Raw genomic sequence first — 27,742 nt, 5'->3', positions numbered from 1 at the left:
ATCTAGCAATCTGGGTCAAATTAATACATATTATACTCAAGATTTGAAAATACTCCTAAAAAAAAAAAAAATACTTCCCAACATTATACGGTCGATAAATTAAAATAAGCGTTTTTTCAACTTGTAAAATTTTAACAAAATAAAATAAAGCAAGTGCAGTAGCGTCAAAGATTTGGTCACAGGTTTATTTTCTGGGAATGATTGTCACCGAAAGCAGTGGTCTATTTACAGAGGTTGATTAGGGTGATATATCACCGTTTACCCCCAGAGCCCTTATTTTTAAAAATATATTATAATAATAATCTATTTCTTAATTATTAAAAAACTCTTCTTGTTAACGTAGATGTTTTGGGCGAAATGTCACAAAAAAACAAAGAACATTTCATTATAATAATAGGTAAAATATTATATTTTTACAATAAAAGTAGTAAATTTAATACTTTTTTCACCTATCGAATAAGTTTTATGATAAGCAAACTTTTAACTTTTGGTCCAAAACTTGAAAACAACAAATAATGTAGATAAACACTGTTAATAGCTTTAGAAAAAACACGGTTCACCTTTTTTGGTTTGGTCATAAGGGTAAAATTTACATGAAAGAATAAGGGGAAATTTTTCATATCATATATCATTTTTTTGCATATCACTACACGGATTTGTAATATTATTTGTTTTAGAGAGCTAGGTATAAAATTTGTTTAAAAATCATCAAATGTCTATTGACTGTTTATTCACTTATACACAGCACCTGGAAAGTTACTACGGTCAAAGTGAACTTTTCTCCCTTTTTGAGACTTTCGTTAATAAAAAATTTGACTGTTGACTTTTAAGAAAAATGTACCTAAGCGCCTTAATTTTAAGTTGAATAATATTTAAATTTGTTAAGCGTTTTACTGAATTTTAAAAGGGGAAAGGGAAAACTTTTGAAATTTTTGGCTTACTTGATTAATTATCATTCTTGTGCGATTTCTGATATATAAAACTGCTATATGAATAAATCGGTTCAGTGATTTGAAAGATATCGTGGGTCCAGATAGAAAATAGAAGAAATAAATTAAAATAGGTACATCATTGTATAAACTATATACCTTCTCAGCGCCCATCATAAAAAATAAATATTAGGTAGGTATTATTATTAATTAATTTTTGTTAGTTAAAAAAATGTACAAAGTAAAAGATAGTAGGATTGTTCATTATTTTTTTAATGTTTTGTACTATGTTATGTTTAATAGTTACTGAGTTTTGTTACTTTTTGTCGAGTTAAGTGTTCTGGGGACTTGTCGTTCGCAGTTTTTGTAGTAGCCAATAATAAATTAATTTTTTTTAAATATTTACAAATTTGGACTTAACACGTCTGTGTTATGTTTACCTTTTTTTTTTTTACCAGAAAGGTGTTGGTATTGATCCTTTAACGCCTTTAGATTAGTCACTGTTGTTATTAATAATTAAATTATGAAATTTGTGTTATCTATAAGCAATTAACATTTACCAAATTTTTTTTTTTTTTGCAAAAAATGTTTTTATTGATATATATGGTCAAAGGTAATAGAATATTAAAATATTTGTGAACTTGCATAGTACGTTATGAACCAAAATAAATAAATTTTTCACGTTGAATCCAAATCCGTTCTCGGAAATACTCTAGCAATCTGAAATAAGCATTCCAACACACATTATTAGATTGGTTTACTGAATAGAATTCAATCATAGCCGTGAAACGAGTTAATTGAGTAAAAATCAACGCTAATAATAATAATAATATATATATTTTACATTTAAATATCTTAACAGTTTTACTTGTTGACAGATTATAAAATAAAGTCTATTTACAATATTTTAAAATGTTCGTTTAAGATTATAATTTATCATTAACAGAAAAAAAAAAAGTAAACATTAGAAATTGGTATAACGCTTGATATTTGTTTTATATACAATTATGGTCAATTCATAAATGTGATGCAATCATAATTTTCAATGTAAACAACATTAAAATTTTAAAGTCTTTAAAAAATTATGGAAATGATAATATCTTTTTACATTAATGTACAAATAATAAAAAAAAAAATGTTGAACGCGGTTAACAATTAATTTTCTTGCAAATTATAGTTACAATTGTAAAAAATACAAAATGCAAGAAAAAAAAAAAAGATAAATATTATCAGATTCAGTATATATGTATAAATTTTTTTTTATAACAACTTATTTGTTATGATTTTTGATATGAGTGTAATACGATCGCAAATAATTGAACTGTCGGTTACACATTTTGCACTTGAAGTTTTTCGAATCGCTATGTTTAGAATTACTATTTAAACTTTTACGTTCCATCTTTTCGTGGATGATGAGATGCTTGGAGAAATTTTTTTGCATTTTAAATTTCAGACCACATATTTTGCATAGAAATTGTTGGTTAATCATTCCTACGTGTTCAGTACGGTGCATCTTCCATTCAGCAATTGATGCAAACACCTTACAACAAGTTTTACACTCTAGTTTAGAATTTTTAACATATTTGATATTAACAATATTGTTCTTACTATTCACGACGACGTGATTGCTTGTAACCGTTTCTTGTTTTACTGTAACATCTGGACTATAATTGTTGGAATCGTTTTTACCGTTTGTTTGGTCGAACAATTCTGGTTCGTCGCTCAATGTTATTGTTTCTATACCACTTGTTTTTTCATTTTTCCATAGCTCTAGATTTCTATTTGTTTCAGTCATTTCTTCTTTTACCCTGTGTTTGTGATGAATATTTTCCTTACCTTTATTCATGACCAATCCGTTACTTATTTCAGCCACTTCTTTTTTATTATTTCTTGATTCATTGATTTTTTTAAGCATTAAATCCAGTTTACCTTTAAGCCCCGGTTCGTCTACATTTTTTACTTGTTTTATAAGCTGATTGATTTCATTTTCCAATTGATCAATGCTGGCGAGTAAGTTTTTTTCTTTTGGTGGACTGACGTACACTTTTTCTTTTTTGTCGCATTGACTTACGTTCAAATACCCGTCGATCCATTGGTGCCCGCCTATATCATTGTCTATTCTTAACTCTTTGCCAACCAACGACCAAAATTTATTGGCGACAATTTTGAATTTATTCGATAATTGTTTCTTAGACATGTTAATATTATTATTGTACGCGTCATCAGCAGTCGATACTTCGGTTTTCATGCTAGTCGTGTTCACGTTAACATTACTCGAATTAGAATTTTCCGTTTGAATAATTTTTTTAGGTCTCCCTCTCTTTCTGACCAATTTTTCTTCGACTATTTTCCTAGGTCTACCCCTTGGTTTTTTCATAGGTGGTTCACTTGTATTCATAGTCGTGGTCGGAGTTGTATTCGTTGTTGTAGTAATCTTATGTTTACCTTTTACACGAGTTGGGACTATATCAGAGTAGCAATTGTTGCGAGTTTGTAAGGTGTTCAACATTTCTGGATTCAATAGGTTCTTTTTTAAATGGTGACCGTTTAACTCTTCCAAAAATCGGCTCTTGGAATTCTTTTTGCGTCTTTGTCGTCCGTGTTTGAACTTATAATTTAAATATATAAGATTGGGCCCGTTATATGTCCTTGTACATATATCCGTGTTGACGTGAGCTCGGTACGACAGTTTAGAAGCAAACTTTTGGCAACACTTTTGGCAAACTACATGTTTACCAATAAAATCAAAGTCTCTAACCGGGTATAGCTTTAAAGAACCCTTTGTAATTTGAAAATCTTCATATCCAGTCTTAATGCTATTGTTTTTGTCCGAAAGATCTACGAATGGGTTTGTTGAAGCAAAACAAATCTGTAAAACAAAACAGTCAGGGACTTAGTACAAAAAAATTATGTATAATATATTTTAAATACTATTTTTAAAATATATAATTTTTCTTTAATAATATTTTTTTTAATATTGATTGATAAAAAGAATTATTTGTATACTTTCATGTAGAATATATTCTAAAGCGCTGCTGAGAGTTATTCGCAATGTTGGAAAATTATGTATTATCAATATGTTGAATGAAAATTATAATTTTCTATTGAAATTGTTTTTACATATATACATATATGTATATATGCAATAGGTACTCTTAGTAGAGTGAAGTAGGTATCTAATAAAAATAAACATATATATTTTTTATATTATATTTACTGTTTTTGATGTATTTAATTAAATTTTAATAACTATAGGTAAATAACCTAATATATATTTTCCATTTGTTATTTTAACCTAAAAATTGTATTACCTACGTTTAAATACAATTTTCGTAAGATACACTAGTCAATATAAGAAATATAGAATTTTAAGTCGAGTGTGTGAAAGTATACTGAGAAGAGAGGCAGGGGAAAGGTATAGGTACAAGTAACAAAAAGAAAATATGAAACCAGTTTTCTTAGAAAATCACTTAAAAAACGTATAGTGAAGGGACACAGTCTAATTTCAAACAAAATGCATTTAAGTCTATTTTAAACATTTTGCTTTTCATCAAGCCATGTTGTTAGATGAAAAAAGATAATTTAATTGTAGACTGCCTTACATTTATTTATTAAATATAATAATATAATATGTTAAATTTAGTCATCATATTATCGGATACGCTTTAAACAAAAAATGTTAAATTTGTTGTGACATTTTGTCCAAAACTTTTACAATATCAGTAATAAAGAATAATTCTAGGACTACAACATTTATATTAAATAAACAAATTTGTAAAAGGTAATATTTTATAAAAAAAAAAAACCGAGAAATGGTAATAAAATACACTAATCACCTTCTGTAAATTAGCTACTGGAGGCATGGCCCGCTTACTTTATAACAACCTTCCCAAAAAAAGTTGTATTATATATTTATATACCTATAAAATATGAACAATTTATTCACAACCAGCCTCTGTTAAAAATGTTTCTTTTTTTGCACTATAAAATGATAAAATTAAAAAGCAAAATTTTATTTTTGGACTTTTAAATGGTGCTTCAATCTTGTTTAGATATCTGGAATAGTCTCGTGTCTCTCTAGATTTTCGATACCGTAGATTAAGATAATAAACGCTACAGAAAGACACATGTTCTTGTATTTTAAAAGTCTTAATTGCACTGATATATGTACGTATACATATTTATTATTATTAATTAGTTTTAACGATTTATCTCGACTAAAAAATATTTATATTTATTATAATTTAAAAATACCTTTAGCGTATCGTTAGGTGGAGACGGTGTAATTGCTTGAAGACTAAGCAATCGGAGAAATTGAAATTTGTTCAAATCCTTTTCAGTCATTGTTCAACTAAAAATATAATACAACCATGATGAATATACACAAAATAAATATGACACAAAAATTCAATAAATAAATATATTATTACATGAAACTTGCAAAAGGGAATAAGAATTGTTTTAACTATAAATACATACAAGTTGTTATGACTATAACACATTTACTACAATCATATTATTATTTATTTGTTTTATATACACATAACGGCCAATACTACCTTGTTACAAAAAATAAACAAAATTATTTAAAAGGAATTTATTATAAAATATTAATTATTTTACTTTATTGTATAAAACACTTAACACCAATATTGACTAGTAAGAAAAATATAAGAGCAAATTTAAAAAAATAAAGTTATATTCAACAAACGTTTAAAACAGTAGTTTAACTCATTAAAATAAAACAATATTTTTGTTGCTATTGTGCTTTATGAAATATAAGAAAATTAGTTAACCAGTATCTGTTCTTTATTTTGGTTTTTAATTTTATTAAGATATTAAATAATTACTCATAAATATTTCAATAATAATAATTTATTTAAGAAATAATCGGAAAATCTAACCCTCAATATTACAAAAATGTATCGTCCTATCAAACAAAAAAAATTATCATAAAATATTTTAAAATCATGATGACAATTGTTAATAATCAAACTAAATAATTTATATAATAAAAACTATTTGTACACACAATTTTTAAATGAAAATAATTATATCAACCGAACAAATAATTATTTAATTTTAATTATTTTAAACAATATGTAAATGCTAATTGATTTATATGATTAATTTTATACTTAATGTCGTTAAATACAATTATCAAACTAATATATTATTATACCTAATTATGAGTAAAAATAATTAAAAATGTTTGAAATATTTTTTTTAAAAACCATCTATACGACTTGTGTTATAAAATATGTTGGTATAATTTCGACAAAAACCAATTTCCAAGTTATAACTTATAGTAGTTTAAAAAATCCTATTACCTCATAGGTTAATTTTTAATAAAAAAAAAAAATTAATTTATAAACAATTATATACATACACACACACACACACCACACACACATGAGTATTTACTTACAGTATAAAATGTAGATTAAAAAATGACGATTTAAAAATGTCGAAATAAAATATTTAACTAGACATATTAGTTAGTAGCCACATATTTAATTATTAATTTTAGATATTAATATCGTAAATAATTATTGAAAAAAATGAAAGTAAAAAAAATTAAAACAAGAAATAAATTTACGAGTTCTTAAATCTAAACCGAAGTCTGAACTAAATAGATCGCACTGTTTGCAGCCAGCAGCTGAAATTTCCACAGCTTAGGATAATCGAATTTCAAGATAAACAATCGATAGTATACCATCGTAATAGTGTAATCAAAATGTACCAATGAAAAATATTAAGAACGACCGTAAAATACGCGAAAATAATACTTTAAATTTTATAAAAATGACGAGATTTAAGGGAGCTAAATTTATAAAAAAAAAAAATTGTAAATTTTTTATACATGACATAGCAATATTCGATTTACTCAACGGCGATAATATCGATAAGATAACATCGATAATAACATTATCTTCGGTCGTAAAAGCTTGCAGTGTTGCCACTACATACATATTTAATATCTCTACGTAAAACGTTTAGACATTTTTTTGTTACTTTTGTTATTATTTGTCGTCCGATGGCCATATAAAATGTGAAATAAGAACATTGTTTTAAAATGGCTGAAAAAAAATGTTATCACTTTAAAAAATGCATGTTTGACAAGTTTCTAACGAAAACACAACTAAAAAAAAGTCGGGTCATTTAAAAAAAAAAAATGACTCAATACTAAACATTATAAGTATCACATCTGATGATAACTATCAATTTATTAAGATATATACGCCGCACACGTAGAACAAAACTATAATACTTATTATTATCTTAAAATCTCTATATGTAAATTAAGGGATGAAACTAATAAAATTTGAACAAAAAAGAAAAACGGTTATTACATGTTACAAAAAACAGAATACAATTATTCTGAACGTAAATTATAATAATCGCGATACAGCATACAAATTGGTATCTCTATTACGTACTTATGAAAGTCACATTTTGGTAATTTCAGAATAATTTCTCAATCAATGTTACAATGAATAAACCTTAAACATATTATCGGTATTTATTAATTATAATAATATCTATATAACACTCTGCAGTTACATAATGACTTGCGGATATACAATTTAGTTAAACGAAAGTGCATTATGATTGAATATTATACTTATAATATATTATTTAATGTTTAATTTATAATGTGTTTGGGAATATATTTAGAATATTGTAGATTTTAAGAAAACCTGATGAATGTTTATTCTAATTTCGAACAAAACATTCTTTTAAATTTTGCTACAAAATAAAAGTAAATACAAAAATGTAATGCTATCGCAATATATATATCAAATTGTTGTATAATATATTGTACAGGTTTATAAATTATAATGATTATTATTATAAACTTCAAGATTTAAGACACGTTTTATTTTCTCGTGTACCTACCAATTATGTATTTGTATTATCAGATAAGAATTAAGATATAGATAAGAATACTGAACAAGAAAATTAAGTATAAAATGTAAATTATAAACATACCAGCTGCAGCTGTAGTACATTTTTTATTGTTTTCAATAAAAAAATTAAATAACTAAATACTGTTGTGTTATATCGAATTTGATATTTTCTATAATAATATACTATATTGTTTTTCTCCGATAATAACTTGAAATAAATGTGGTATCGAAATAAATCTACTTGGTTTACGATTAAACAAAATATTTTACAATAACAAAAGCATTTTATTTTTTTTTTAAATAATAATTAATGATGCAATGTAATAGGTATGTACTTAATACAATTTATATAAACCTTCTTTTAATGTATCTATATAGTTAACTATTATTTTTTTGTATTTATAGGTAAACTGTATAAGAATAATAAATTGTACATCGCAATCTAATCCCGATAACAATCATCAATGTCATATTGGTGTGTACAAAAATCAATATCGGGCATTTTACTATTAGAAAAAAAATTAAATATAAAATTATTATAAATTAGGGAATATTTCTAAAATATAATAATATTACAAATCTAGTCTGAAATGAATATTGTATAATAACCAGTCGACGATATTATTATTTTAATTTACCTATCATTCGATATTTTGATTCGAATATTATCCCATTTTTTTTTCAACATTGTCTAGCCAAAGGTAGGTGGATATTTGTTATCTATAGTTTCACATAATAATAATTATTTCAATATTATATGACTTAAAATATATTTTATAAAAATAATTGTGACGTGTAATATTTTAATTTGTACAATTTATTTTACTGTTATTGTTACTGTTGCCAATATCAAAATTATTGTACGATTTCAACTTATAATTAATGATTATAAATAAATTTGATTTACCTCTGAAATCTGTGCAAAAATGGTAAATTTTCGTTTTAAAAAAAAAAAAAATTCAATTTAACTAATCCGATTGAAACGCAAAGGAATTAAAAATAAATTGGTCGTAGTACATATGTACAAGGACGACGGCACTGGCAGCGCACAATTTCAATGGCAGGTTGTTATATTGTAGCACGTCACCCGCCGATAGTAGCATAATAATATTGTGATAAAACAATTATTAACTGTATTTTATCAAGTGTAATAATATTAATATTAGGTAGGTATATAGACTATAGTATAAGGAGTTAAAAAATATAATAATCACGTGGCAGTATGACCAATTTGACGGAGAAAATAACACATAATTACTTACTTTAACAATTTTTTCGGTATAGACGTATGTATTTTTTTATTTTAATAAGTCGAACACGACTGTGATTATCGAAAAAATATCGATCGGTGGTTATTATAATATATTAGATTTTTACAAATTATAAAATGCAAGATATTTCATTCTAGTCTACGTGAAAGTTAATATTTATTAACCCTGCAATGCCCAATTTATAAACTTTTATAATTTATATTATACAATTTTTTTTTATAAAGATTACAATATCAGAAATTTGGAAAAAAATAAGCAAAAAAGTATTTATTTAAAAAAGTTACGTTTATGACATCTTGTAAATAGCAATTTTTTAACATTATGGCGCCATCTAAATTAAATGTATTTTTTTTCTAACTAAATTAAATTATGTAAAAAACATGTGGCATTTCTGCTTCAATTTGCAAGGGTTAATTTGTGAATAATCACCAACAAAATTTGGTAATAATAATTAAAATAGGAAAATAATATAGACATGTTTAATATGTCAAGATATAATTCGTGCCGTTGCTAATAACGTTTTTTCCTCAACTTTGTAAAAATCGCTGTAATTACTTATTAAAATTAACATAACATTAACTGTAGTTGATTTCCTTTGGTAATTTAATCATAACTATAATATAATATAATAAAGACGAAAACAAGACTGTACCGTTAATATAGTGTATATTAACGCGATATACAAGAGCAAATAGAAAGTCTGATAACTATTTTTTTTATTAAGTATGTCGTGCATAATTTTAGTTTTTAACCTAAAAAGGTAGTCACGAATTCGTACAAATCACAAGGATTTATAGTATACAAATTGTATCTCGAATTTTCAATTTCAGTTTTATCTTTTTGGGTTACATTTTTGTTACGACCTATTTTTACTTAACTAACATCACGACGATTCGTAAAAATTCTTTATTAAATCTCCCTAAAATGTCCATCTGTTACAATAGCGTTTTATTTTGTGTCTGAAAACTTAAGATTGTTGTTTTTCTAATCAAATGTCAGAATCATGCACTATCTTAAGTCTAAACTAATTCGTTTTAAGTACTTTTTTACTTTTCTTCAAAATAGTTATCTTAGGAAACATGTTTTTTTTATTCATTTATATCGCATTTAAACAAATGAAATTTCTAGATTAACTAAGTATTTATTATTGTACTATCAACACATCAGTAGTAAGTCTCGTTGAAGAGAAATGATAATTTCAAGTTAATTTATAATAGATATGACGATTTACAAAAATACATTTTAAATAATGTTTTACCTGTTGAATTGTAAAAAATATTTTTTTAAATCCAAGATATTTTAATATTATTTATATAACATAGGAAGTATGAAGATGTCTCAGAACGTCACATTTAACAGTGTAAAACAAGCGATAAAACGACTATCATTATTTCATTATTTCTTATACTATGTAAAATTTTAAAATAGCTGATAGTTCCTTTAACGGCGTTTTGATATTAGTCAGTAGGTCACATATTATTTAAATTTCTCTTGTATTACTCGCACCTCGCCTGAAAATTACCGTATAAATTCTTTTCTTAATAGTCCATACATAAAATTAATAATATTAAATGCAATCATTAAAAAGTACTATTTACAATTAAATCACAAACTAAAACCATTTAAAACACCACCTAGATAATTCATTACCATACTACTACCATTACCATTAAATAAAATAAACATTAGCAGTTAAAATATTAACCTCATATATTTCAATGAAAACAATTTTTAACAAATACATTTTTGCAATTAAATACTTTATTTTTAATATGTACAAATAATAACAAAATTGTAAATACAATATTGAAGTAGTAATCCATTGGTTAGTAATTTCAATAGTAAATTATTTTTAGCAGAGGATGCAATGTTATAATCGATATATAAAACATAAAATATATATATTTATTTTAAAAACCAAAAACAGTTATTGTTTATTACACAAAATAATAACATATATAGATACAAGCTAATGAATAATATAGATTTTTGTATAAAAATGAAATGAAGGTTGATTATGAAGTATAAGTCCCATAAAAGTCTTGGTCACTTAATGGTCCACAATGTAGAGTACGCGTTTTTGGATTTGCGACTTTTAGGGTGTTTGTGACGTCTTTTGGCCTATCATTTTTACTAGTCTTAATAGATTTGACTACTAATGATTGTTCATTCAAAGAAATAAGTTGTCCACTTTGTATCGTCTGCATTTGTTCATTGCGTTTTTTACCATCGGAATATCCACGACTGTACATTGTGTCCAGTACTGGATCGTTAAGTAATCGTTCTAATGGCTGGTGTCGAACATTTTCTAAACTATGTTCGACAGGTCTGACTAACGACGAGGGGCACGCCAAAACTAAATTATGTAATTCATTTAAATCTCTAATGGTCTGATTTAATCGGTTGGACAGATCTTCGGCTACGTAAGGATCCAAAGTATGATTAGACATAATTACTGTTAAATAATAAAATATATAGTATACTATATTATAACGGAAACCGTGAGTGACGTCCACCAGACTGTTGAATAATTAATTTAGCAAAATATAGTAGTTACCGATTTTTTATCCTGTCGATATTAACTGTGACAAAACAATCATCAAAGAAATATGTGTATATTAAAAATAAAACAAATTTAACAAAGCTCAAGCCTGTCCCGGCATAGTAATTGATATTGATGTGAGCGCAATTTAGATTATATTATTATATATAACACAGCACAAAATAGGAAAAAACAATCGGTAATAATTCAACGGACTGTTTTTGATTAGGATTTTAACACGGACTCCACAGATAGACTTCAAGAGTGGAATCGGCAACTTCAATATTGACAAATCGTTATCGATCTGTTGCAAAATATATTGCACGACATCTTATCACGATAATAGTTTTTAGCACTACCGGCGGATTATTTGTAAACATAATAATATATTTTTTTTTTTCAAAATATTGTATTTTATATTTCATGTTGTACCAATATTATTGTTTTTATTAACAATCGTAGTCTCTAGAATGAGTAAAACATGCGTTAATGAATTTGTTAAATGTCCATCTTTCGTTTTCTACTTTATTGACTTAAAACGTCTCGATTCCTGTCTTTATTAATTTTATTCCTACGTTCAAGATACCGGATACGCGGTAACCAAATTATCGTGGTATTCGCGGTAACAATATCGACGGTATAACATAGAAATTATTATCTTTAATATCGTAATATTATTATGCAGCGAATTAGTGATACGGATAACTGATAATATAACTCACGTTGTTTACACGCTATGAGAGTTAAACATTTTTTCGCAAAATATTAAATACATAATATTAATTATAATATACTAGCCGCGGCGGACCGTCTAAAGTATTTTAGCAATCGATTAATTTTTTATAGTGATTTCAGTTAAGTATAATTTTTTACTTAGATATTTAATGTTTTTCAGTAATTAGGTCGTCATTACTATTAGTACGCGAATAAATAATTACAAAACGAAAACTATTTGAATCATGAAATCAAAAACCCAATAGGGATACAGACTTAACGCTTTACGCTGCCATGGTATATTACTATGTATCGTTTTCTGTGGTTATATGATACAGTGAATTTTCAGAACCATGAACCATGCGTGTAGTAGTTGGACAGTTTTATGCGACGAACAAGCAAGAATCAGTGCGGAACGGTTAGTGTCTGCGTTCCCAACTCAACCGTCTTCTCGGCAAGAAGTACTTGGTCGTTTTATTAAAGCGTTTGCCACACACTTTAAACGCGAGTGCGATAGGTACAATTGGCCTGATAATGATTCCGTCAACAGCGATTCAGACCCAGAGTCGACGGTCACTATTAAGAAGAAGCCTTTCTTCCGGTAAACATTTTATGAGCTAAATTCGACCAATACATACCATTCTATGTTTGATAGTTATGTATTTTGTGTTTTTTTTTTTTTATAGACGAATGTCGTTTAGAGCGCTCCGCCCTTTATTTCACAAACAACATTCTGACGAAGTAGAACTGGATGCTACATCAATAGCGTCGCAGAGACCAAAAATATATAAAAAAAAGTTAGCCAAAATTGTCGTGGAGTGTCGCAAAGAAGGCATTGTCAACTATAGACTAGGTGAAACATTGGATGGCGGTGAACCAAAGTGGGAAAAAGCGAGACTCGCTTTGGTTAAAAACGCTAACGGTTATACACTCGAGTTTTATTCCCCTCCCAAGGTATGTAGTATAGTGCATAGGAAAAAAGAATAGCATTGTCGACTTGTTTTTATATTTTTGGCTATAAATTAATATATTCACAGTCTGTCAAGCCCAAACACGGAGTGTTTTGTTTTCTTATCCAAGATGCTAGAGAAACCAAAGAAATTGAAATGCCTGAACGATACGCTAATACATTTGTTCTTAAGGTAACAAGTTTTTACATTTATTATTTCTATTGTTTTTTGTCGCTGAAATTCACTGAAGAATTTGCAACCTCTGAATAGCTGAGGGTCTAATTATTATTATATTTCATTTTTTTCAACATGTAATTTATTGAATTTTTTTTTCCCTGGAATAGACAAGTTAAATTAGACCATTAAAGAAATAAAATACAATTTTTTTGTAATAAAATAATAATTTATGTAAAAAAAAAAAAAAAATGAAACCTTATTATTTAATTTTTAATTTTGATGTTAGTCTACTCTGTACAAATTTGATAGTATATATATATTAATTATCTCTATTGGTATTTTCTTAGGATGAAAACAGTGTTGAATATATAATCGATGCAATAAGTCCTGAAGAAATGCGTCAATGGCTAGCGACTGTGAAATATTGTATGCGCAAACGTGATGGCATACATGACGATATAAGGTATTGTGAAAAAAACCCTAAGTATTATTGTTCAGAGAATAGTTTTAAAATATCACTTTACTACAGTATTATAGGTAGTATTGACGGTATTTTTGATTCATCTGTTGCACACACCACCGACACCCTTTTAAGTTCGCCTCAGAGCTCCACAAATAATTTAGACAGTATTACGAATTCAGACATTGGTAAGAATAAATTGATTTACAATTTAAATTCAAAATAATGTTTTATTTCACAATGTTTTTTTTTAAGAAAATGAAATATCCACATCTCTTCGTCTGTACCCGTGGTTCCACGGTATGCTTGCACGTTCGGACGCTACCAATTTGGTATCGCACCTAGGTACCGATGGTCATGGCATGTTCCTGGTCAGGCAATCAGAAACCCGTAAGGGCGAATATGTTCTGACGTTCAATTTTAAAGGCAAACCAAAAGTAAAAAACGATCAATATTTTATACTCGCTGTTTCGAAAATTTATATATATTTTTTCGCAGCATTTGCGAATGACGTTGAACGAACTAGGTCAATGTCGCGTCCAACACCTTCCGTTTTCCAGCATACAAGACATGTTGGAACATTTCCAGACGCACCTGATACCTTTGGAAAATGGTGGTCCAGGCGACGTTACCCTACGTGACTTCATAGTCAACACTCCTATCAAACAAGGAGCCCCGCCAGCCAATGGTAGTAGCGGAGATTTTATTTTGATCACTCGCCACCCAAACCCGTCATCGTCTCAAAATTCAGAGCATGGATTACGACCGGCTGCGCCTCAATTGTACCGAGAAGTAAGGGTGGCTGGAGGATTCTTGGCAAACTTTGTTTATTTGATATTATGATTTTTGTTTAGTTCAAAACTTTGTTGGCTCCGATTAGAACGAAAACAAAAGATCTACAGGCTGAATTCTCTAATCGATCGACTCCGGAACCAGGAGTCGGCAACATAGTCAGAGCGGTCAACAACCAGTATACATTAAGATGAGCTTAATGTAATTTTTTATTAATTATTATAAAATATTCAGTATTAAGTATTTAAAAAATGTTTCCGATAACCAAAATTGTTACAAATATTTAACTTATTAGTTATTTAATGAAATCGAAAACGTGCTTATGAATTTGTGTGTTTTTTGCCTAAATATATATATATATATATATATATATTATAATTTTAATAGTTGTTAAAAAAAAAATTGAATTGCCGATTGTTGAAACAAAAGTTGTACTTGAGTTCTTTGATATTGTTTGTGTATGTAAATTATTATACATTTTGTCTAACTAGAAACATAAGTACTTACTAGTCGAAAATTATACATTTTAAAATTATATAATTGTAAACTATAAAGTTGTAAACATTACAACCGCAGCTTTTAGTTCAATTTCGTTCCTTACCATTAAAAATGTATGTATATAATATTATTTATTTACTTATATTTCTAGTAAAAAAAATAATAATAATAAATGATACGCTTACGATATTGTAACAATTTTATTTTAATATTATCTTATTGTGATTAACTATTCAGGTTTTTAGGCAGAATAGATGTTTTAAGTATAATTTTGCACAGCATTACAAGACGTATCGATGCTATTAATTCGTCTGTCGCACACACTAACACCAACAATATGTTCCCATCAAAGTTCCATGAACAATTTAGATACCATTGAAAATTTAGAAATCGGTAGGTAAGAATAACGGGTTTCAATTTAAATTCAAAATAATATGATGCTTATTTCATGATGAATTTATATAATATGTATGTATACAACTCTAAAACTGCTTATGCCAACTTGAAATTGAGACTATCAGATATATTTTACCCATACATCAGTGCATGAAGACAAGAAGTTAAAAGTTCCTTTTGTGTGAGATACATTTTTTTTTCCAGTGAATTTTGTATACTCGCTTAACAATTAAAACAATCGAGGTGTTGGCAAGTTCTAATTGACGGTTCGTTAAAACAGACCCTTACATTACACTCGGTCCCGATTACATGGAAACTATCCAAGTTTTATTGATAATAGTAAAAAACGTATGTATATGAAAGAGTAAGAAAAATTTGATTTAATTTACTAGGTACGATTGTACCTATTTGTTTTTATTTTTGTACAAACAAAATAATGCATAACAATTTTTTCACAAATCTTAATAATACTGTTTTGCGCGGTGCAATGCAAAACATTCAAAGCTAATTACATAATAATATAAACACTATTATTGTGGTGCCATTTTTATGTTTCTCGATACATTTGGATTTGGCCGGCTTCTCATTTTTCCACTTCCTAGAAAATATAAATTAAAAAAAAAAAATTGATTCACCGCAAGTATAGTAATTATAAAATATTATATACATATATAACTCAAATTATTAATTTAAGTATACATTTTACAGAGATTATATTTAATTAATTCAAACGAATTGGGTTTTTATTAAAAATTTGAGTTTTGTAAAGACATTTTTTTTCTTCATTTAAGTGATGTAAATAGACCATAAACAAGTAATGCTTAAATAAGTATTGTCGTATAAACGACGCTTTATTTATTTGGGTGTACTATTTGTTTTATCATTTATGCCTAATATTATTATTTTACTTTAATTACCTACTACTATTATTATAAATATTATTAATATTTTAATTACTAATACGATTTATGTTTAAATACATTATTAACACAATGTTATGAATATATATCAATATATTAATAAATTGATAGTAATAATATGATACAATAATCTATCAATAGATTACCTGTACTCGCGTTGGGAATGAGTTGCTTAAGTAAGGTGTCGAATGGCGATTCAATTAAAGTATACAGAAAAAACGCCACTATGAAGCCAACCACTATATCTGCAATAGCATACCACAACTAAAAAAACATATTATATAAGTCAAAACAATTTGTACTATTTAATAATGTATGTACATTATATTTCATATATTTAGGCAACACAATATTCGCAAAAAACATTATAATATACTAACAGTTACGTGCATTTAAATTGTTAATTATTGCTGAAAATAAAATTAGCTAGCTAAAATGATAAAATCACTTTTAAATAAACATTTGATCTGAACATAACTATGTACCTACCAAATCGTTAAGTGCAACTTATATATATTATAACATAATTACCGTTAGCTTAGGGTTGAAATATGTTGGAGATCTAACAGACGCAACCTGGAGTAACTGCATGGTCAAACCGCCCAAGTACGCTCCATAGGTTAATTTTCCAAGTGGCACAAACACATTGGTCAAACACCCTGCCGAGGAGCGAAAAATGTCAATTGTTAGTAATTCAGTAAAATAAATTATGGATTAGCAACAAGTACAATTTACAATTCTGTACTATAAAAATGTACAAAAAATATTCGATTACAATACATCCAAATAGCGCTAAGCTTATAAATCCAGTGTTGCAAAGAGGAAAAATCTTAGGGGAGAGGGAGGAGCTCAAGTCACCGGGTATATGTACTTAATTTAATATACTTAGGTATATACGAGGCACGTCCAGAAAGTAAGAGTACTGTTGCCCTCTTGGGCTATGAGGATTTTTTTTCTAAGTTTGGCAACACAAACACTAAGTGGTAGTGGTAGTGGCAGTTATACTGTGTTCAGGAGAACCCCCCCACTACCAATCAGTGTTGCCAAACTTAGAAAAAGATTCCTCACAGCCCAAGAGAGTAACAGTACTCTTACTTTCTGGACGTCTCTCGTATTTTATTATAGTTCAACACAATTTCAACTATTACAATTTATTATTTAAATTACATTTTTCTCCCCCCCCTCCTTAAATTAATTATTATTGAGTAATTGTTAACTACATAGTGCATGCATCCCAAAATGTATGTAGTATCCCAAGTATTTAAAAAGTTAATTAAAAAAAAAAAAAGTGTATAGGCTGTCTTAATTTCTGGCTAAATACAGCTTGAAGAGAAATACATTTGAAAATTACATACGCTCTAGGAAAAATGTGAGACCAGATTTGTATTCAAGTTTCAACAAAACGGAAAAAGATACTTCCATTGTTAATTGTTAATTCCATTTCCATAATATGTAATAGCATATAAAAGTTGAAAAGTTTACAATTTTCTTATTAGAATTTATTTCATTCAGAAATTAGTCGCTAGTGTTAATTTTGGTATTTTAACTTTTCAACCGTGTAACTGTTTTGCCTATTCAATACGCCGTCTGATAACCTTCTCTGATTATGTCCACGAGTTGTGATTGGTCACTACACATACTTTGTTAATTTACCTAATTCCCAAATACATTAAAACATTTTTTTTTTTGTGAAGTATTTTTATAAAAATATTATAATTTGTAAGTCCCATATCTTGACAATTATCGAGAAATGGACAGTGCTGGTAGGTGTAGAGAATTTTCTAATTTTTCGTTCATTCCGGCTAAACTGTTCACTCGAAAAATGCGGAAAATTGCGATGACACTGTAGTCAGTGTACGACCTATTTAAAAAAACGAACAGAGTGTATGCCATGAATCACTGGGAAAAAAAAAGGAAATGTCTGATTTTGGCATCACTGGCTAAATCTCAAAATGCGTGATCGTTTTTTGATAAACTCTTAAGATTCCCTCCTGTTGATTGTTTATTCTGTGGTTTGGGCATGCAAGGACAGGATGAGCGAAGGATAAAAATAATAATCACTTGATCGTTTACCTTTGATCTTGTTCACGGCAAATATCAGTATGATGGCTGATGTGATGGCGGCGAATATCAAGCGGAACGTGAGCGCGTAGAAGATGCTCATCCATAGGTTATATTTGTACATGTAGAACACGTGGACCGTTAGAAATAGTAGTGCACAGCTAATGGAAAGCAAAGCCAGCAAAACGTTTGGACACGGAAATTGGAATTTTGGCTTGTCCAACCTTAAGTAGCGATAAACGTACGCCGCAAACAGGCCAACGAAGTAAGGCGTCGATCTCGTGTGACTGGGAATGTATAACTCTGTGTAACTTCGATGGTCAGGAAGATGATTCAGTGTCCTGATGTAAGTAAAACAATTATGCAGTTATATCGTTTGATGGGGTCATTTTTTTATACATTATTAAAATTATAAAACCTAGTCCAGTGGGGTCAGATTGGTCATAGGTCTTTAGGAATAAATACACAATTATTGTCAATTGTACGTCTAAAGTATGATTTTAAGATTTAAAGAAAATGTTTACAATTAAAAAAAAAATGATTCCTACGGTTCAAAATCACTCTTGTTATTTCGCGATGACAATTTTTTTTATCAAGTTACAGCCTATTTTTTCTTTTTTAAAATATTGTTTTTTATGCAATATTAGACAATATTAAAATTCTTATATTTTTTGGTATTTTTTATAGCTTTATCAGCTTTTGAAACTTGAATAGTAACGTATAAATTGTATTAATTTTTTAAATTAAGAATAATCTGCAGTCATTTTTGACTGGTCGATAACAATGGATTTGAATAAATAGTTTTTATTAAATTTTGAAATAATGCAGGTCGGGAGGAAGGGTGGAGTGTAGAGTTATTTTTATCTGCGTGCGTTATTCAACAGCTCTCCACCTTTCGTCCTAAATTTTAAACATAAATAATAAGAATCACCCGGTACCTATTGTGTACTTACGATATGTAATTCATGAATGTCGGATAAAAATGATTTCTGTACACGACGAACGTGGGAATTAGACAAGATATAAAAATTACAACCAACATGGCGTAAACACTATATCTTTGGTACTTCCAAGCGAAATACACCAGCAGTACGCCGGCAATGAAGAAATGCATGTCGCACGCCAAATACCAAGACTGTATCATACACTGTAATTTGTACACGACATAATCATTATTATAAATAACCACTCGGAAATAAGAACTAATTGATTAATTATTTACCTTTTAAATTAATCTAAATTAATAAAATAAAATAATCGTATACCTATTATCCCATGGAAATACTTAAAACCACACGAACCGACTATTCTCTAATCTTTCCTCTTCTACTATCCTAGAATATCCCCCTCGTTGCCCAAAAAAATAAATTTAATCGAATTTAGTTCAACTACCATTATTGATATTAAGTTATAATCCAAAGTACTTTCAATTAACGCCTGCTTCTTTATCACATCACCGTTATTAGTAGTCGTTACGTTATTATAAATAAATGACTATTACATATTATCGTCGCTTAAGTGGCAACACCACCTATCTGATTTCTCATTTTTCTCAACTTCACAAATAAGTTTCTATTACCATTCAGTTACATTATAATTTATAACCTTGTTATAAAATACCCCTAAAGTTTACGGTATTTCTTCAAAAACTATCCTTGGCAGACAATGCTGCTATACTATTTTATAAAATGCAGCTTTTATTCAAGCGACCTATCAGGAGTGGCCTTGAAATGGTCAGCCATAAGTCATAACTCTTGAGAAAATCCAGCGGTGTGAGGGAAAATGGCTATTGAATTAATTGTTTTTATCTTTATTGATGAAGTGTAACTATTAATGATCTTTTTGACCTAAATACTAGGTGTATAGACAATTTTTGAGACATGCCAAATGATAATGATAGTGACACATGATTTTCCATGCACACAAATATATCATCACATTGGGCAAAATGACTAAGTGCTAAAATATACTGTTTGATATATTTACCGGTCGGTTTGAGTTCACGTAGTTGTTTAAAAACAACACGTTTGTCCACCAATTTTGCTGACAATACTCAGATTCCCTAACGGCTAATTTTTTCCATAGTGGACCGTTCGTCAGGTGTGCCAACACAAACGTATGGAACGCTATTAGCAAACCGTACAACGGCATAACTCTGTAACAAAGTAGATACATTTTTTTAACATGATAATTTTTTTCTGAGCTGGAGTCAATCATAACTTGCCTGTCTCTTTCAAAAAAAAAAAAAAAAATAAAAACACATTATTTTAAAAACAATACCTCCTCAGGTACGCATAAAAACTAAATATATAAAGTAATAATTTAGATATTGAACACACCTTAACCATCTCCAAATGAGGAGCATCGTCAAGTTGAACTTTTTGGTTTTAGTCAATTCTTCGTAGAGGAAATGGAACGTTAAAAAACCGCTGATTACAAAAAACATATCGACGATCAGCGCTCCGTTGCGCTGCAAGGCGTGCGACCATTGGTCGGCTGTCTAAAAAAAATGAATCGATGAAAAAAATTTGGTTTTAGAGTTTAGTGTGTGTTTTACTTCTTCGACGTTTTTAGGATTATGCAAAGGTTGGCCTACGGTATAGATCAATCTGTGGCCCAGTATGACGGTTATACACGCATATGTTTTTATAAAATTAATGCCGGACAAGTCTTCGGATTTGCTATTAGCCAAAAACAGTCGATCGGTGTTGGCTTTAAAAGAGAATATCACGAAAAATGTTTCTAAAAAGAGAAAAAACCTATATTCAAGTTAATAGTCTATTAATGTATTATATGCATACTGCATAGGTATAAGCTTATAGGTTTTGTACTATAAGCTATAAAAAAAAATCACGGTTGAATCAAAACTGAATTTTTTTTAAATGTTAACTAAAATATATAGTTAAAAAAATAACTCCTTCTCTATACTGAGGTGTAATTTAAATTATCATAACAATGTTACCCGTTTTATACTTAATATTTTGATGTACCTATTTTACTATGGTTGGTTTACTACTTATAAGTATGAAATAATTTTTACCAGCAAAATTTTTAGCCGAAACTAAATAGACACATTTGGTTCGCGTCTCTTAAAAAAAGGAATTTTAAAAGGAAGCGTTTTGAAATTTCGTTCCTTAAAAAAGAACTCGTTCCAGGAATCCGTTCTTTTTGGAACGAGTTCTTTCTCAACACTGAAAACAATATAAATTAGGTTTAGCTGTTATGAAAGAAACATGAACGACTCACTTAATTTTGATTGGTTTTCTTTTAACGTGAACACATCGTATAGCGTGCCCACAATTGTTATTCCGACAATAAACAAAACAAAGCCCCTGTTGAAAATAGTGAAGGTGATTTTTAAAAATAATTTTTATAAGGTTTTATTGGATGCGGTCGAAAAAAATATGGTTTAATAATCGCAGGATTTTAATATAATTGTATGTATTTTTATTTATTTTTTGATAATTCGTGCTTAAATACAATCAAAAATAATTATATTAACGTTTTACATTTTTAACTGACAGGCAACAGCCTTTAAGTATAGTTAGTATTGTTGATTAGCATTTGGTAATATTCTGTCATGTACTTTTTGTAGTCAGAAATTTAATGTGTGTATTGCTATTAACATTTCTTCAATGACATGGCAAGATGAAATTACTGAACATCCTGAATTAGTTTTCTAATAAACTATCATGGGTTTTCATTTATTGCGCCATGTTTGATTTGCTCGTGAATTTCCTTATTTTACTTTAACAGGAATTAGCCAACTAGAGAGTAGATTTTTGCAAGTATTTTGTAGAACATTTTTTTTAAACATTAAAAACAATTGGAACAGTTGAAAATAATTATTCGATCATGTTTTTTCGATCGCTTAAGGGAAACGCAATTATTTTTTCAGTTATAAAGTTGAACATCAGCTGATTCAGCCCTTCTACGGTGGCTTAAAGGCCGATTTCTTATTTGTGTTTTTTAGCTTTGATTACATTTTTTTGTAATTAAATAAATTAATTTTGACAAATAATAAAACGCGATATTTATTACATAAAAAAAATCTGTATCGACATAACTTAGTAAAAACTAGCCAAGGAACTCGCATGTCTTTACACAACTTAAGCTAAAGAGGATCTATATCAGAACCTTTTCTAGCTAAACTTTAACCCCGATGCGGCATGTGAGGGAGTTGAGCAAATCAAACCCAAATTTTCATAGAACTATTTTTTTTTATCATAAAAAAGGAAATCGTGTTCAAAAAACCTTACTTTAGAGTTTTTTAGGGAGGTGCTGCAAACAAAACTCTAAAGTAAGGTTTTTTTGAACTACTCTAATATATATATATATATATATATATATGTTCTTACCAAAATATTTTATATCCAAATAACTTTGGCGGTTGATGATCCGGTGAGGTACAATACACTGGGTTGACCGTGACATAAGCATCGATACTCTGTTCTGCAAACGCAGTAATTACTTTGGAAGACAACGAATTTTGCAATTCCGAAGGAGTACACGAGGAAGGTACGCAAATGGCCGTGTTGATCTCGTTGCGTTGAATTTTAGCCGGATTCGGATCGAACTAAGACAACAACAGTCGTCACAATAGAGGAAATCAGAGGAAATATCAGAAATAAAATAACCGAAATATTTTGATCAATTTATACATTGTAGTCGCCTTTTTACTCATAAGCTGCACGACTAACCTTGGTGGCTTCCCACGCTGAAACGTTGGGGCTCGACTTTGGCGATGAAGTGTTGTAGAAATCCGGATAAAGTCGAGGACTAGGTGAAAAACGGATATTTACAATGCAATACTGTGGTTGGAATCCCAGTCCGGTCGTGTCGGTTTCCAAACATTCGTCAAAGTGTCCAAAATCAAACGATCGGCCGGCAAGAATGCCAGTTGGAAATTTAGACGATGAATCGTACACTGGGGGAAAAAAAAAATTAAAAAGTTTATTTTAAGATTGACTTATCTTAAATGGGCACGTTCAATACAACTGATATGGAACTGTCTACATCAATTTTTTTTTCGCTTTGATGCAGAACTGAGAAGATAGTGTTTTTGTTTATTCATTTTTAAGCAAGTAAACTGGAAATTTACACTTACCATAATAGTAAATAAATTATTTCAGAAATTAACATAGTTAGCTCTTTCATATTATTTTAAATGTATTTTTAGCATCTGGTATTCACAGAAATTTACAATTATAACATGAACAATGATTTTTTTAACATGAATTTGTTTTGTGACGGGGTCAATTTAAAATTTGGGTACCTCTTTTCAGCAAGCTCAAAAATCTGTCTCACTGTTGAGCTAAAATGCGTGTTTATTTTTAATAATCAGGCGGTTATTATTATCTTATTATTTATTAATTATTTATTTATCAACTAATCAATTAAGATTAGAAGTAGGTGGTTGCCATAAAACATATTCATTATCAGCTATTTGTTCCTTCTTTAAGAGATGGAATTTTCATTTTTTCTAATCAAAGAAATAATATATTAATTAAGCTATTTTAAAAAAATTGTTTACTAAATTAATCAAATTTAAAAATGAGTGCATGAAACATCTAGAAAACGTCAAATATTTATTTCATTAAAACTAGCCGTCATTATTTATAGTATTATTAAAAAATGTACAATACCTGACCTGTTAAGCGATTCGTGACTATTTTATAATTATAGCTTTTATTGGCGATAAACGGTTATGCATCTGAGTCTTGTCCATCCCCGACCACAGTATGTCTATTCTGGTTTATCACACTAACGAATCGTCTTATTTTATAATTTTTAACTATTTAATTATCAATAAATTACATAGACTCACTTCGGGTGGCCCAAAGCTTAAAGTCTTTGAGCCCTTCTCGGTACGTTTGTCCGTGACGTTCACAAAGTTGTCCGCCATCCGGTAAGTAATTATCCAGAGCGTCGGCAAGTGTTTTGGTCACCCACCTTTGTTGCTGGAAATCGCCACGGTCAAAAGTAACCGACAAAATGGCTAAAATAAATATTATACACATTTTTAAAATGATTATCACATAGACGAGGATATTCGTACGCGGCGGTCTATGCGACAATTACATAAATGACATACTGTACTTAAGCATACAGTTATCGGTTATCAACGGTCGACGTTGACATTACACATGTTTATCATTGCCAAGGAAAACGGCCTAAGAAACCGTCGAATGTGAGCATATTGGAATTTTTTTTCAATATTCAAGTAAACACATAATATATAATGTGTTCTGTGTTCATGGATGTTTATGGTATGGTGATGGTCCGGATGGAAAGGCTACGGCAAATGGCCAGTGTTTTAATTGTGTTTACACACATCTGACAACATTCTTACGCCTGTTTAATTATGACCATCAACAATATGCATTATTTATGACATTTGAACAGGAAGATAGACAGACCAACTAAAACTTAAAACTTTAAAAGCACACGATTTCAAACAGTTATGTTCTATAGTATACTTAAATCTAAGTGAGTATAATTAAGTTATTTCATTTTGAATTAAATTAAATGTATATATTTTAAATTCAATTAAAACAACCTGTACAGTGGGGTTGACAAAATTTGTATTTTTTCATATTCAAATATTGTAATCCTACAAGATAATTATTACTTGTTCTCGATCCTAATAGCATGAACGAATATAAACGATTATAGCTAGGTAACAAGTACCAAGTGTTATCGATTTCGAATTATACAAATTATAATGCTTGCAAACTTCATGGAAAAATATAATACATAGTTGGATCAACTATAATTTTAGTTAATATAGGAATGCAATAAAGGTATAGTATTAGAATATAACTAAATAAATAAATTGTTAGACCCATTAAACCGTAATATATATTTAGTTGGCCTACGCGTTATATTTTGCCTTGGTTATGTATTATATATGATCTATATATATTTTAGCAAGTTTATACCATTACTGAAGGTCAATAATTGTTTAACGGTTAACCCGTTACGAAAAATACAAAATAACAACACAATTAGGTTTATTTTATGGAAATTGGTTAAGTTTTATTAATTTGGTTAATAATGTATATCAGATTTAAACAAAGTGATTTAATTGGTGTTATTAAGTAATCCAGGGTTTTAAATCCAGATTATTTTTTGAAACAACAACTAAAATACTTCAACCGTTCATTACAAAAAAAAAATTGTGTACGCTCTTTCTATTTTTTTTAATACAAACATTAGAGGGTGAGATTTTATAAGAAATATTAACCAAAATATAATATTATAATCTCAAAAAGTTTTTTTTTACAAAATCTTGTTAAAAATTATAACGCTCAAATTGACATAGTTTTTATGATATTATGTTATACCAACCTAGATATTTTAAATGACCTGTTAAACAATTTTCCAGCTTATACAAGACACTTTTGGGATAGTTATACAGTATTTCACATTTGTACAATTTTCAAAAAAGTGATATGAAATGTACATTGTTTTCTGTTTGTGAAATTATAATATTTTAAGCGGTACCCGCTAAACATTATATTTTTGTACATAAATAGGGCCTGTATGTTGGAAAAATCAAATTACATAGGTACTATTATTTGCTGTGTTAATATACTATGACTTTACACATTTTCAATTAATGTTAAGTTTTATTGCAAAATTGCCAAAATTGCCAAAAATCAATGCAATTCGATTTAGTTAAAATTATGCAATGGGGACCTATGTGTGAATTTCTACTATCTTGAGATTTGCATCGAAATGGTCATTTAAAAGTGATTTTATTAGATTCAATATTGTAATAGGTAATTCCCGACAAAATTGTGATCTCTCCGACCTTAAAATGTGTTGTTTTTTAATTTTATTTATCAGCGACTTTCGGGGATTTTGACGAACAAACTAACAACTATAATATTTTTTTTTTTTACGGAAATAATATTATATTTCATGTTGACGTCTACATTGTGGAAGTCGGATAAACGTTCACTGCCGTCCAAACCGAACCGGTTGGCCGCAATTATTATGTTTAACTGGGGGTTTTAAAATTATCGTTAAATATTTTGTATTTTATTAATTGTGCTGTCAGTTGGAGACCGACTAATTGGATTATTCGGCACAATCGTTCAAGTCAAAACGGAATAACAAAAACAACTGCACTGGTTAATTGCCACGTTAATGCGCCATATGTCTCCTTGGGCAGGCGGCTAAGCAAACTGTATCACATATCCAGATCGCGTACTTGACACGGTTTTATTGTATCATATTATAGTTTTATTGTTTATCTATCCTTCGTACGTTTACCACCGTTAGAGGTCACGAATCTCTCAACTAAATCACACATGCTACATTTGAGTTATGTGACATGTGTACCTAGGATAGGTACTATCGACGAAATACCTGTTAATTATCATAATTGTGAATAATTATATGCATATTTATAGCAGTCCGCGAGAATAATTAATCGATTTGCAGGCGGTACTCGAGGTAATTCGAGAAAGGAACTTAACCCTTCGTTACTGACATCCTCGTAAGAGGATTTAACTTTAAAAACTTCAAAAAATCGAATAAAATATTAACAACGTACTATCATTATAAAAAATGTCTTTAAACACAAGTTCTAGTATAGATTGATGATAAACAAATCGACACAGCTATATTGATAATCAATATCAGTCCGATACGTAAAAAAATTGTTGATTTTTTTTTCGAAAAAAAAAATTCCTAGGAATGAAAGGGTTAAGTAGAAATCTCTGGAAAAAAACAACAAGTAAAGAAAGAAAAGGTAAATGTACCTCCCAGTTTCTTGACGTTACCTCTGGTATTCCTCAAGGTGGTAGCATATCACTGATTTTATCCTAATTTTAAGTATTGTAATTGCTTGTTGTTTGCTGACCAACTAAAGCTTGTGTCAAATTACAATCTGATTTAAATAAAATTATTGAACGGTGTAATGTTAATGGGTTAGTTATAAATGCTAACAAAGATGTTTCCAAATTACCTTTACACGCTTTAAAAAATGTAATGCTCGACGATTTCTGTCCTTTTTAAAGTTTTCCTAAAATTTTAAACTAAGTTAAAAAAAAACTCCAATTTTTATTCATAGTCCTCAAATTATTATTCTACACGTTTATTTTCATTTTTC

The 27,742-nt window shown here is 28.7% G+C and overlaps 3 protein-coding genes across 7 annotated transcripts; 1 reads left to right on the top strand and 2 right to left on the bottom strand.

Moving 5' to 3' along the window:
- Positions 1–1,881: 1,881 nt before the first annotated feature.
- On the bottom strand, positions 1,882–8,889 carry LOC126841134 (uncharacterized). 3 transcript variants are annotated; one of them, XM_050577460.1, is made up of 4 exons: positions 6,358–6,598; positions 5,184–5,280; positions 2,538–3,798; positions 2,324–2,469 (listed from the first exon to the last, which is right to left on the bottom strand). In XM_050577460.1, the coding sequence occupies exons 2-4, from the start codon at positions 5,271–5,273 to the stop codon at positions 2,450–2,452; spliced, it is 1,371 nt and encodes a 456-aa protein (XP_050433417.1). In that variant the 5' UTR covers positions 5,274–5,280; positions 6,358–6,598; the 3' UTR covers positions 2,324–2,449. The 3 variants fall into 3 exon arrangements, with proteins under 3 accessions (XP_050433408.1, XP_050433398.1, XP_050433417.1); XM_050577451.1 differs by lacking the exon at positions 6,358–6,598 and adding an exon at positions 8,748–8,889 and having other exon boundaries at positions 1,882–3,798; XM_050577441.1 differs by having other exon boundaries at positions 1,883–3,798; positions 6,358–6,601.
- A 3,480-nt stretch (positions 8,890–12,369) lies between these two features.
- On the top strand, positions 12,370–15,110 carry LOC126842286 (SH2B adapter protein 2). The gene is made up of 8 exons (XM_050579212.1): positions 12,370–12,968; positions 13,054–13,321; positions 13,405–13,509; positions 13,842–13,957; positions 14,024–14,142; positions 14,210–14,391; positions 14,453–14,746; positions 14,809–15,110. The coding sequence occupies exons 1-8, from the start codon at positions 12,721–12,723 to the stop codon at positions 14,938–14,940; spliced, it is 1,464 nt and encodes a 487-aa protein (XP_050435169.1). The 5' UTR covers positions 12,370–12,720; the 3' UTR covers positions 14,941–15,110.
- A 973-nt stretch (positions 15,111–16,083) lies between these two features.
- On the bottom strand, positions 16,084–24,828 carry LOC126843361 (nose resistant to fluoxetine protein 6-like). 3 transcript variants are annotated; one of them, XM_050580865.1, is made up of 13 exons: positions 24,716–24,828; positions 24,449–24,619; positions 23,322–23,548; positions 22,980–23,197; positions 21,868–21,953; positions 21,179–21,363; positions 20,961–21,121; positions 20,608–20,776; positions 19,575–19,768; positions 18,634–18,962; positions 17,092–17,219; positions 16,707–16,824; positions 16,084–16,238 (listed from the first exon to the last, which is right to left on the bottom strand). In XM_050580865.1, exons 1-13 carry the CDS (start codon positions 24,726–24,728, stop codon positions 16,171–16,173), a joined length of 2,067 nt encoding a protein of 688 aa, XP_050436822.1. In that variant the 5' UTR covers positions 24,729–24,828; the 3' UTR covers positions 16,084–16,170. The 3 variants fall into 3 exon arrangements, with proteins under 3 accessions (XP_050436822.1, XP_050436814.1, XP_050436830.1); XM_050580857.1 differs by lacking the exon at positions 24,716–24,828 and having other exon boundaries at positions 24,449–24,690; XM_050580873.1 differs by lacking the exons at positions 16,084–16,238; positions 24,716–24,828 and having other exon boundaries at positions 16,741–16,805; positions 24,449–24,690.
- Between the last annotated feature and the right edge of the window lie 2,914 nt (positions 24,829–27,742).

This window comes from Adelges cooleyi, unplaced genomic scaffold, assembly GCF_023614345.1.
Source record: "Adelges cooleyi isolate 19-005CV unplaced genomic scaffold, UGA_ACOO_1.1 ACOO_flye_CR_arks_rails_tigmint_CR_PRNA_108, whole genome shotgun sequence".
Classification (NCBI taxonomy): Eukaryota; Metazoa; Arthropoda; class Insecta; order Hemiptera; family Adelgidae; genus Adelges; species Adelges cooleyi.
The sequence above is the reverse complement of the archived record's forward strand: the minus strand, read 5'-3'. Positions and strand labels throughout refer to the sequence as shown.